At 50.4% G+C, this 11,318-nt stretch overlaps 1 protein-coding gene across 7 annotated transcripts in view; it reads left to right on the plus strand.

The window, feature by feature from the left end:
• EPHB3 (EPH receptor B3) overlaps window positions 1-10,350 on the plus strand; it is a 112,678-nt gene extending 102,328 nt beyond the window's left edge. For 6 of the 7 annotated variants that reach the window (XM_061637428.1, XM_061637434.1, XM_061637430.1 and 3 more), the window contains exons 12-16: window positions 1,745-1,960; window positions 5,333-5,497; window positions 5,596-5,789; window positions 6,105-6,260; window positions 9,121-10,350. In XM_061637428.1, the coding sequence (XP_061493412.1) occupies window positions 1,745-1,960; window positions 5,333-5,497; window positions 5,596-5,789; window positions 6,105-6,260; window positions 9,121-9,229 (840 nt within the window). In that variant the 3' untranslated portion in view covers window positions 9,230-10,350. The remainder of the gene's footprint in view (window positions 1-1,744; window positions 1,961-5,332; window positions 5,498-5,595; window positions 5,790-6,104; window positions 6,261-9,120) is intronic. The other variant, XM_061637429.1, reaches the window with a different exon arrangement.
• Window positions 10,351-11,318: the final 968 nt, after the last annotated feature.

Genomic DNA, 11,318 nt, shown 5'->3' on the forward strand with positions numbered 1-11,318 from the left:
AAGGCCTGGCGGAACCTCATCATAGAGGGGGCATGGTGGAGATCATTCGGGAGGGAATTCCACAAAGTGGGGGCCACAATTGAAAAAGCCCTCTCCCTAGTTCTCACCAGTCTAGATGTTTTAACTGGTGGGATAGAGAGAAGGCCTTTTGAGGCTGATCTTGTTGAGCGCCATCCCACCAGGTGCTGTGGTCTTTTTCACTTTATTTACAGCTAGTATAGCACAGCGGGGAGGAGAGCCTGACTGGGAGTCCAGAGTCTGTGAGTTCAAATCCCCACTCATGTCTCCAGGTGTCAAGGGCCAGCCAAAGATCACCCCACAGTGAGTGGCTCAGGGGTTACGTGGCCTGCCACTTGTGCAGCCATGGGCAAGCTGCATAGTCCCAAGGAGCCCAGTTGCCCCCCCAGCTGGCAGTTGCGGACAAGGAAGGAGCTGGCTTGTGCAGCTGTGGCAAGCTGAGCAGGCCCTAGCCAGCTGGGGAGGACTGGCCTCAGGAGGCAATGGTAAACCCCCTCTGAATACTGCTTACCATGAAATCCCTATTCATAGGGTCGCCGTAAATCGGGATTGACTCGAAGACAGTCCATGTCATTTTTCTCATGTATATATATACACACACACACATGTACATGCATAGATTTGCTTACTTTGCATAATTGATTCCATCCCTGCTAGACATGCGGAGAGACAAAGGACATGCTTCCTCTGAAAGTCCTCTTCAGATATTAGCAGGCATTGCTCTTTCACGTCTTAGCATATAGTCTTTACCCCTAAGGCAGGTGTGGAGTACCTTTGGCCCACCTCTTCATCCAGCCTCTTGAACTCCCCTTAAGCCACAGACCCTTTCCCTTGCTTTCATCCGCAGCACGCCCCATGATGGGAATGGAAATTATGTCCTCCCAGCTCCTCAGTTCATTGACACATGGCGGGGGGAGTGAGGAGGGATTGTGTGTGTGCTACGTGTGTCTTGTGTGAGAGAGAGTGTGTATTATTGTGTGAATGTGACATGTGTGGCTATATACTTAGCATGTACATGACTGTGTGGATGGAGGAGGAGGCCTGCCCACCTTTCGACCTGGTCATACCACTACCAGAATACAGCTTCCAGCCACCTTCCCCTCAGGGAATGGGGTCCATCTTGGGGAAATTCCCAAGTTGCCCTAGTGCCTTTCCAATGTGGTGATGACACCTACAAATGTTTTTAACTGTAACAGTTTTTAGAATGTTTTTAAACTGCTTTTAGAATGCTTCTTGTTGTTGTCATCAAATTGCTTTGTTGATGTGTTTGCTGCCCTGGGGTCCTTTGGGAAGAAGGGTGGGATATACATTCAATAAATAAGTAATAAATAAACACTGGAGGCCTTCAAGAGGCAGCTGGACAGCCATCTGTCGGGAATGCTTTGATTTGGATTCCTGCATTGAGCAGGGGGTTGGACTTGATGGCCTTATAGGCCCCTTCCAACTCTACTATTCTATGATTCTAATACTAATATGAAGCATACACACTTGGAGGCCTGTGCTCAAATGTTTGACGTTGGTGCCTTGCCATTTTAAATACTGTTCAAGATCTGTCTGCCCGTTTGGTTTGGGGTGTGCAAAGTGGAGGGTGTTCATGATGCAGTTACTAAGGGCGACCGAGCAAGAGCCAATGGGGAGACAATCTTTTTAAAGCTGTTTTGCGATTCGAAGGGAAAGGTTCTTTCTGCCATGGCTCCTCTGACCCCAGTGCTTGTTGTACCAACAGCTGAACGACGGGCAGTTTACGGTGATCCAGCTGGTTGGCATGCTGCGCGGCATCGCTGCTGGCATGAAGTACCTCTCGGAAATGAACTATGTGCACCGGGACTTGGCGGCCCGCAACATCCTGGTCAACAGCAACCTGGTGTGCAAAGTGTCAGACTTTGGCCTCTCTCGCTTCTTAGAGGACGACCCCGCAGATCCCACCTACACCAGTTCACTGGTATGTGAAAGTCTTGCTGGTGCGTCCCATGAGTCAATAGTGTGATGTGGCTGCAAAAAAGGCAAATGCTATATAAGGCTGCATTAACAGAAGTATAGTTTCCAAATCGTGTGAAGTATTAGTTCCCCTCTATTCAGCACTGGTTAGGCCTCATCTTGAGTACTGTGTCCAGTTCTGGTCTCCGCACTTCAAGAAGGATGCAGACAAACTGGAACAGGTTCAGAGGAGGGCAACAAGGATGATCAGGGGACTGGAAACCAAGCCCTGTGAGGAGAGACTGAAAGAACTGGGCATGTTTAGCCTGGAGAAGAGAAGACTGAGGGGAGATATGATAGCATTGTTCAAGTACATGAAAGGTTGTCACATAGAGGAGGGCCGGGATCTCTTCTCAATCGTCCCAGAGTGCAGGACACAAAATAATGGGTTCAAGTTGCAGGAAGCCAGATTTCGACTGGACATCAGGAAAAACATCCTAACTGTTAGAGCCATACAACAATGGAACCAATTACCTAGAGAGGTAGTGGGCTCTCCGACACTGGAGGCCTTCAAGAGGCAGCTGGACAGCCATCTGTTGGGAATGCTTTGATTTAGATTCCTGCATTGCGCAGGGGGTTGGACTTGATGGCCTTATAGGCCCTTTCCAACTCTACTATTCTATGATTCTATGATCCCTTCCTTCTGCCCAAGATGGACTCCATTCCCTGAGGTGAAGGTGGGTGGGAGCTATGTTGTGGTAGGTGTGTGGCCAGCCCCAAAGGTGGGTGGGGACACCCCCACCCCATCCACACACAATCACATACACGCTAAGCATGCAGACACACATTATGCATCACAGTCACACACCCTTAGTACACCATTTCTCTCACACGCAGGGGCACACAGGACACACACACACACAATCCCTTCCCTCTCTTCCTAGCATGGAAGGCTGCAGAACCCCCGTCCAAAGGCTGTTCTCAGCTCATAGGTGTCTAGGCATCTCTCTCACACACACACACAAAAGGGAAAACATTAGTTATCCTGAGAAGTCCAGAACTAGGAGTAAGAACATCATAGACCAGAATTAAGAAGAAGAGCATAACAATTAGTCTGATGGCAGGACTAGGAGAAGGTCCTGGGCTTCTCCTAGTAGAAAGGGAGGGATATAATCTAATAAATGAGGTCCATAGTTTTGGGGAAAGGCCATTGTTCAGTGGTAGAACACACATGCTTTGCACCCAGAAGGTCCCAGATTCATTCTCCAGGTAGGCCTGGGGAAGACTCTTGTCTGAAACCCAAGGGAGCTGCTGCCAGCCTTCCCCAACCTGGTGCCCTTCAGATCTTTTTTTGACCTACAACTCCCATCTGCCTCAGCCGCATGACCAAAAGTCAGGGGTTATTTATGTATTTATTTATTACATTTATATACCGCCTCATAGCCGAAGCTGTCTGGGTGGTTTACAGCAATTAAAAACAAATATACATATTTTAAAACACAAAAAAGAATTTTAAAACACAATTTTAAAATTAAAAATTAAAAACACATGCTAAAATGCCTGGGAGAAGAGGAAGGTCTTGACCTAGCGCCGGAAAGATAACGTGTTGGCGCCAGACGCACCTCATCAACCATGTCATTCCATAATTTGAGGGCCACCACTGAGAAGGCCCTCTCCTTGGGATGATGGGTGTTGTGGTCCAACAACATCTGGAAGTCACCAGGTTGGGGAAAGCTGGTGTAGACAGTACTGAGCTACATGGACCAACGGTTTGACTCAGTATAAGGCAGCATCTTAGGTTCCCATACAGATGTAATTGGGGGGTTCATCCAGTGAAACTGCTGGGCAGTAGATTTGGGATAGACTAAAGAAACGTTGTTAACTTGCTAACTGCCAGAAAATGTGGTAATGGCCTCTGTCTTAGGTGGCTGTAAAATGTGAGTAGACAAATCCATGTAGGTCCATCAATGGCTGTTCGCCATTCTAGCTAAATGGAACCTCCTTGCATAGGGGCAGTCTAGCTCTTAATATCAGTTGCTGGGGGAGGAGGGTTGTTGCTTGTGGCCTCCTTTGAGCATCCACTGTTGAGAATGGATGCTGGACCTAGGTGGATCTTTCAACCTGAGCCAGCAGGACTTCTGCTGTTTTTATATACAGCAGCCTCCAACTCTAGCAGGTAGGCAGCCAATCAAGTTGGGCAGAGGCAGGCAAAGCCCTGTGGAATATCACTGTGATACAACAGTGATATAACATACCTTGCATTGCCAAGGAAAGAGGAGGAAGAGACCCACAAAATTGGTGCCTTAATGCCTCGTTCTCACTTGGGTGGGCATATCCATGCCAGTTGTGCCCTGCAAGCCCAGCCCTTCAGCTATTGGAAGTTGCAGTCCCAGTTAGCACAAGCTGCCACTCCCATTAGCTGTGCCGGCTGGGACTGATGGCAGTTGTAGGCCAAAATAGGAGGAGGGCACCACTGCTTTAAAACTTATCTCGGCAGAAGTTTCATACAGTACAAGAACCTGGAATAGGAAGCTGAGGGGAAGCAGGCACTAACCCATACAGGAGAGATGAACGCTGATGTTGACCATGAGGCTGGGTGCATTGTATTCATGTCTGTCCCTCCATTGCCTGCCCATGGTGCAAACAAGGCAGGAGATGTTCACAGAGTGACGGGTCCTGCACATGTGCACAGCAGAGGTCAGGTGCACATCTAACCCTCACAGAACCTTCTGGTCACATGCTGTTCCACAGCAAAGCCACATAACCAACACCAGCCCATTCAATGTAATCTGCTGCTGGACCTTAGCTTAAAGTGGGAGGGGAAAGGTTAGAGGAACTTTCAACACACACCCCTTGTGTTTTGTTTTGATTTAGATTCCCAGCACGTAGAGATGGTTCTAGCCTTTTCCTAGACATGCTAGGTCTGAAGGCCCTTTGGACCTTAAGGGTGCATTCAAACAATCCGATTCCCCCGCTGAAGCATCAAAATAGCCCAGCAAATGGATGCATCTCGTGAGGCTGCTGATCGCGTGCTCATCTTGCGATCAAGTGTGCGGCCCCAACCTGCATGGCCTCTTCCCCCAGAGACTTTTAAATAGCTTTTGGGGCATCTAGAGTAATTGGGAGTGTCAACCAGCATTTCTAACTTTTCTGGGAACATGGTAATGATGGCCACTCCTCTGCATCAACTGATCCCCAAGCCCTTCTGCGGCAGCCCCCACTTTCAGAGGTTGCTCTAGGGAACACAATTGTCAAAGAGTGGAGGCCCCACACAGCTTCTTTCCAAGGAGCTCAGGCAGTTTAACGTCAGCCCTGTCTCCCTTCTGGTCGTCAGTACTAGCAGGAGCTGGGGGGGGAGGGGGGAGCCTGGAGGTTGGCGCTAATTAATTGTGTCAAGTGTATCTTCCCACAGGGCGGTAAGATCCCGATCCGGTGGACAGCTCCGGAAGCCATTGCCTACCGCAAGTTCACGTCTGCCAGTGATGTGTGGAGCTATGGGATTGTCATGTGGGAGGTGATGTCCTATGGCGAGAGGCCTTACTGGGATATGTCTAATCAGGATGTAAGTATGCCCACCAAAGCCGGTGGGGGGACAGAAGAAGAAGAAAGCCAGGAGCAAAGCCCAAGTGACCCAAAGCCTGCTTTTCATTGTTCTTATAGGTGATCAACGCCGTGGAGCAAGATTACCGCCTTCCACCCCCCATGGACTGCCCCACCGCACTGCACCAGCTCATGTTGGACTGCTGGGTGCGAGACCGCAACCTTCGGCCTAAGTTTGCACAGATAGTGAACACGCTAGACAAGCTTATCCGTAACGCAGCCAGCCTGAAGGTCATCGCCAGCGTGCAGTCTGGGTCAGTGTCGTTTGCCCCCTCACCCTCTCCAAGCACAGGCAACCTGCTGTGTCTGGACTAGTAATGTCAAGTTCTAGCTCTCATGGTTTATGGCGGAAAAAAATAAAATAAACCTGGATATAACCTTGGGGGCTGGAGGCAGACAGCAACTGGGGCCTGAGTGAAGAGCAAAGAGGGTGGACAGGGAAGCGGATGGCCCCTATAGCCTTTTCGTACGCCGCAGATCTGCCAGGCCTGTCCCCGTGGCTCGGCCGCCCGCAGCTCTGCCTTCCCCCCGGGCCTTGCCTCACCTCTGGGCTCTCTCGTCCTTCGCAGCGTGTCTCAGCCGCTCCTGGATCGCACTGTGCCGGATTATACAACCTTCACTACTGTGGGTGACTGGCTTGACGCTATCAAAATGGGACGGTACAAGGAGAACTTTGTCAACGCCGGCTTTGCCTCCTTCGACCTGGTGGCCCAAATGACAGCTGAGTAAGTAGGGAGGGACATCGCAGCAGGGCATCGCCACGCAGTTGTGAGGAGCAGCGCCCTGCCGTGCTCATGATATAGACGTGGCCAAATCTGTCCCAGCTTGCTTGGGAAAGCACCAGCCGACAGTTGTGGGGGGCTCCCTGGACTGTCCCAGGGATGATGTCGGGGGCACTGTTAGCTGGTCCATTCAGGCAATTGGGGCATGGCCCTACCAACCTCAGCCAGTCCCCTCCTACCCTTGTCTCCTTCCTTACAACCAGTTCAAGGGGTGGTGCTGGCTGTCAGTGTCCTCCTCCCCAGGCTCAGTGCTGCTCTTGCAGAACTCAGCATGGAGGAGAATTAGTTGACTCCGCCTTTCATTGGCTCTGGCTCCACCTACTGTCGCCCTCCCTGCCAGTCCCAATGGACACCAGCCCCCCCCTCCTGGGAGCAAGATTTGGGCTTGCATCCTCACTCACCGCTTCATCTCCCCCTCCTCACGATATACAGAAGTTAACAACTGAAATGAGCGGCCTCATGTGCAAAAGAAACATAGGCTCTTTCTAGTTCAGCTATTATCATGGTAGGGGAAGACCAAGGTCATGGGCCAAGTGAAGACTGAAAAGTTTTCATGATGCGTGCAGGCCACAGGTGGGCAGAGGGTAGATGGTGGTCCCCTGGCCCATTTCTGGTAGACCGCCTAACATCTGCTTTCTGCTGGCATGCACGGTAAGTGTGCTGGACGAGATGTACCATCACAGATCAGACCAAGGTCCTTCTGATGTTGTTAAGTGAAGAGTGCATACTTAACACAGATTACTTAATTGGTAAACATCTCTGAATACGAACCTTTGGTTTGTAAGATTAGGTTAGTTTGAAAGGTGGTGGATCTTAAGGAGCCTAGCAAAATAATAGTTAATAATTTTTAAAAAGTAGACTGCACAAGACTGAAGTCTGCCAGCTCCTGCAGCAGGCTGAATGTACTGTCCACTTTAAAAATCTAAAGCTCTGCACCATGGACAGCTAAAATCTGGGGGGTGGCAAGGAAATAGATTTTGATGAAACATTAGAAGAAACTTCCTAATGGTAAAAGCTCCTGAAGTGTGGAACAGACTGCCTTGGGAGTTAGTAGACTCTCGCTGGATGAATTTATCCGAGGCTAGATGGGCCACCTGCCAGAGATGCTGTAGTTGTATCCTGCATTGCAGGTACTGTGTTGAGCAGGGAGTTGAACCAGATGACCTCTGAGGTCCTTTCCAACTCTACAGTCTCTTGAAATAATGCCAGTTTTCATACATTTATTATGCATTACTCGTCTTCCTGCGGTTGGGCAAAGACTGTGTGGAGCACTGAAGCCTTCTCCCATATGCTTTGGAAATCCTGCTTCCTCACCCCTTCAGTTTTTGACATTTGACTCCCAGCATTGCCAGGCCATTTGAAAGCCTGTTTGCAGGCTTAAGGGCTAGTTAAGCCCTTAAGCTGGCCACTGTTGGAGGCAGGTTGCTAGACTAGGTGGAGCCTTGGTCTGAATTAACAGGGCTCTTCTTTTATTTCCCTCAGCTTTGGTGGTTTTTTTTTATTTATTTATTGACACCTGATCTCTCTGGCATGCCAAAATCTGTGTCCCAAATGCATTTCTGTTCTTCTGCATTTGAACCTCACAGCCTTACTGAAAAACTTGCCTTTTATGGATATTTCAGTGTTCAGGGTCACAATTCATCATATCCTGGGTCACCCAGATCTCCTCTCACCCCAATATGTGTCAAGTCATGGATATTTGCTGAAGCCTTCGTAAGACATGCATTTCATCAAAACAATCCCCTTGTACTGACTTCAGCACTGGGGGGGGGGGAAGGTTGTGAATTGGCCCTTTGTTAGGCAAAGTACTAAGCTAAGAGTCTCCCTCGTGTCCTCGCTCGAGAACAGTAGTGTTCTGGATTTAAATGTTGTGGGGGTGGGGAGTGGGCTGGCCATTTGTAGACGGCAATATTTATTATGTCACTTCCTTCAGAATGGGCAAGCTACCCCATGTGCATTGGGGGCCCATTCTGCTAAGTGGGGCCCTGGACATCTGCCCCAAAGTCCTGGGCTGACGGCACAACAGCTCAAGAAGACTCCCATTGAAGGCAGAGAAACATCTACGTGTGGAGCATTCACAGAACCTTCCCCTCCCCAGCAAAAAACATCCCAGCCGGTTAAAAAAGGACTCTGTGTTTTTCAGGATGAGGGACACTAATGAAATGTCCTGCCAAAGAGTTGAGCGGAGACGGGGAAGGTCATGGAGGAGCCATGCCTAGAAAAATCAATTCATGAAATTAAGTTGGTTCATGCCACTAAAAAAATACTTAGCGTTTAACTTGTTCCATCAATGCAAGGATTTCAGCTTGTGCAATTGAACTCCCCCCTCCACAGATCTGCTCTGGAGGGTTCGGGAAAACCCTAGAACAGATGTAGAGGGTGCATGGGGAGAGGAGGGGGGGAGAACAAGTTAGCTGGATACCACCCTTAGAATTTGTGTGACACTTTTTGAGTGTTCAGAGTGTCTTTGCATGCACCAACTTAGTGACCCTTACCACAATGTTGTAATATAGGTCAGTGTTATTACCCCTATATTGCAGATTGGGGTGGGTGGGCCGGTGAGAGAAATGTGGCTGGCTTAAGGCCTCCTAATGAGTTCATAGCTGAGGAGAGATGGGAACACAGCTCACGCCTCTGAGTAAAGCACTGTTCACCGCCAGTTCTCTCATTGATACATCTGGTGGCAGAGAGTCCCTGAGGTCAGCTGCTCTTATTTCCTTCCCTGTGCTTACAGCCCCCCCTCCCAGCAAGTTGGGTTCCCTTCTGTGTGTTGCTAATTTCTTCGCTCCCTGTGTCTTCCTAGGGACCTGCTCAGGATAGGGGTGACGCTAGCAGGACACCAGAAGAAGATCCTGAGCAGCATACAGGACATGAGGTTACAAATGAACCAGACGCTGCCAGTTCAGGTTTGACCGCTGAGGACTCTGGTTTGGAATGGACCCGCCGGGGGAATCTCCCGGGATTCTAGTTTGTGGTGCTGCCCAGCTTCCTGAATTTGGGAGGGGGTGCCGTTCTCCCTCCTCCTACCGCCCCCTTATCTTTGCCTGGAGCCTCTTGGCTTGTCAACAGACCTCTGCTGGGATGGACTAGGATTCTCCTAGCTAGATTAAAGGCTCATGGGGAGGGGAGGCAAGAAGGAACCCTGCCTTTTTCTTTTCGTTTCTTTTTTTCCCTTTTTGCTGTTGCGTGCTTGGAATTGTGCGCCAGCAACGCGGAGTCTTCATATTGAAGACAGATTATGGGGGGAGGCACCATCTCCCCCTTTGTCCCTCCCACTGATCTTCTCCACCTCCCTCCAATGGGGGCCATCAATGTTCAGTTCCTCTGCTTCTTTGGCCTCCTCTGCTGACACGCAGTCTCACCTGGCAAAGAGGAATCCCTAGCCAATGAATGAACGAAAGCACCTGCCAGAGCTGCTCTTCACCAGGAAGGAGGATCCAGCTGAGTGGTTTCCCCGCGTGCCCGGAGACAATTGTGCCTCACCTAGCTCCGCTCCTAGGGAGCAGCACAAGAAACGTTTGCAGGGGGAGATGGCGGCTTGCCCACTTTGGGCCCAGCACGTTGGAACTACAGAGCCGGTGGCAGCAGTTTCTACGCAGAGAGTTGAGCGAGCCGGTTCTGCATCTTGGAATGTTCCCAGAGACCCGTCAGCGTGAGTTTGCACAGAGCCTGCTTGCCCAGCGGGATTCAGGAGAAGGGAGGCTGTGCTGAGCAGAGGAGCCTTGCATTCTCTCCCCCCCTCCCCGCTTCCTCCCCACCTCATGTTTTATGCAGGAAGGAGCAGGATCTGTCAGCCATGCACCCATCTCTGTGGATCCTTTTCTTGACACACGCTGTGATTGCTGCCAAAAAGACTGGAACACATTCCACTTCCCCCCCCCTTTGCTTTCTTCTGAAAGCCTCTGCAGCCCTGAGCCGAGGGGGCAAGAGGCTCCCTCGCGGAGCTGGAGAGCTTGCATGTGTAAGAGTGCGTGTACTGGCCGTCTGGACCTTGCAAGAGGGCATGGGCAGAATAAAGGCAATAACAATTTTACTTGCGTTTCCTTCTGTCGATCCCTCTCTTTGTCTCTCCTCCGCTGCACAGTAACCGGCAACACACAAAATGTCAGGCTCCTTCCCCCCTTGTTGTGAACAGTTTTTCTTACTCTGAAACCCTTTCCTGCTGGCCTTTGGCTACAAGCAAGGAGGCACTGGGAGAATTTGGGGGAGGGGCGGGGAATGGAGGCAACTGCAGAGTGTATCCCCTCCTTCTTGGAGTGCCACCTTCTTCTGCCGTGTTGGTCTTGTGTGGGTGCATTTAAATCCAGCCCTCCCGTGTTCCAGGCCCACTGGTCTCTCTTCCTCCTACATACCTCTGCCTAGCACGGTGATGCCTAATTTGGACCTGGGAATAGCAAGGGTAAGCAGGATGGGAGGGCTAAGGGCTACAAGAAGCATAAGTAGAGGAAGGAGCTGGGTGGGAATGGGAATGGATTTGGCCACAAGACAAAGCCCAAATCCCTCGGACACTGATTTTTGATTCCACTAAAAGGAGAACAAGGACAGAAACTATGGAAGCTAACAAGAAGATTTGAATGCAGATTGCTCCATCATCTCTCTGGAAGCCAAAACTGAGTTGGGTGCCCCATTCCTTCGACACCAGAGACAAGGAATCCTGTAGCTCTCCAGATATTTTTGGTCAGGGACGATGGGAGTAGTGTAGCCCAGTGGCATTGGGGCAGGTACACAGGGTTCCCCCTCCCTTCTCTAAAACCTTCTTTGTGGCTTCATTTGCTGGCTCTTTGCCACAAACCTTATTAAGGTGTACAGAGGGCCTTGGGCCTGGCTGTCGGCCCCCCAGCTTAGCAGTGTTTGCTTTCAGCCCACCAACCCATATCCCACTCTGTTTAAGGGGTCCATTTCTTTGCAGGCCTCCTGTGCAGCAGCAGCAGCAGCAGCCTCATGGCTTTGAAAAAACGGGCGGGGAGAGTCTCTTTGCAACATCCCCCTTTGCTGCCTATG

The sequence above is a fragment of the Rhineura floridana genome, chromosome 7, assembly GCF_030035675.1.
Source record: "Rhineura floridana isolate rRhiFlo1 chromosome 7, rRhiFlo1.hap2, whole genome shotgun sequence".
Taxonomy (NCBI): domain Eukaryota; kingdom Metazoa; phylum Chordata; class Lepidosauria; order Squamata; family Rhineuridae; genus Rhineura; species Rhineura floridana.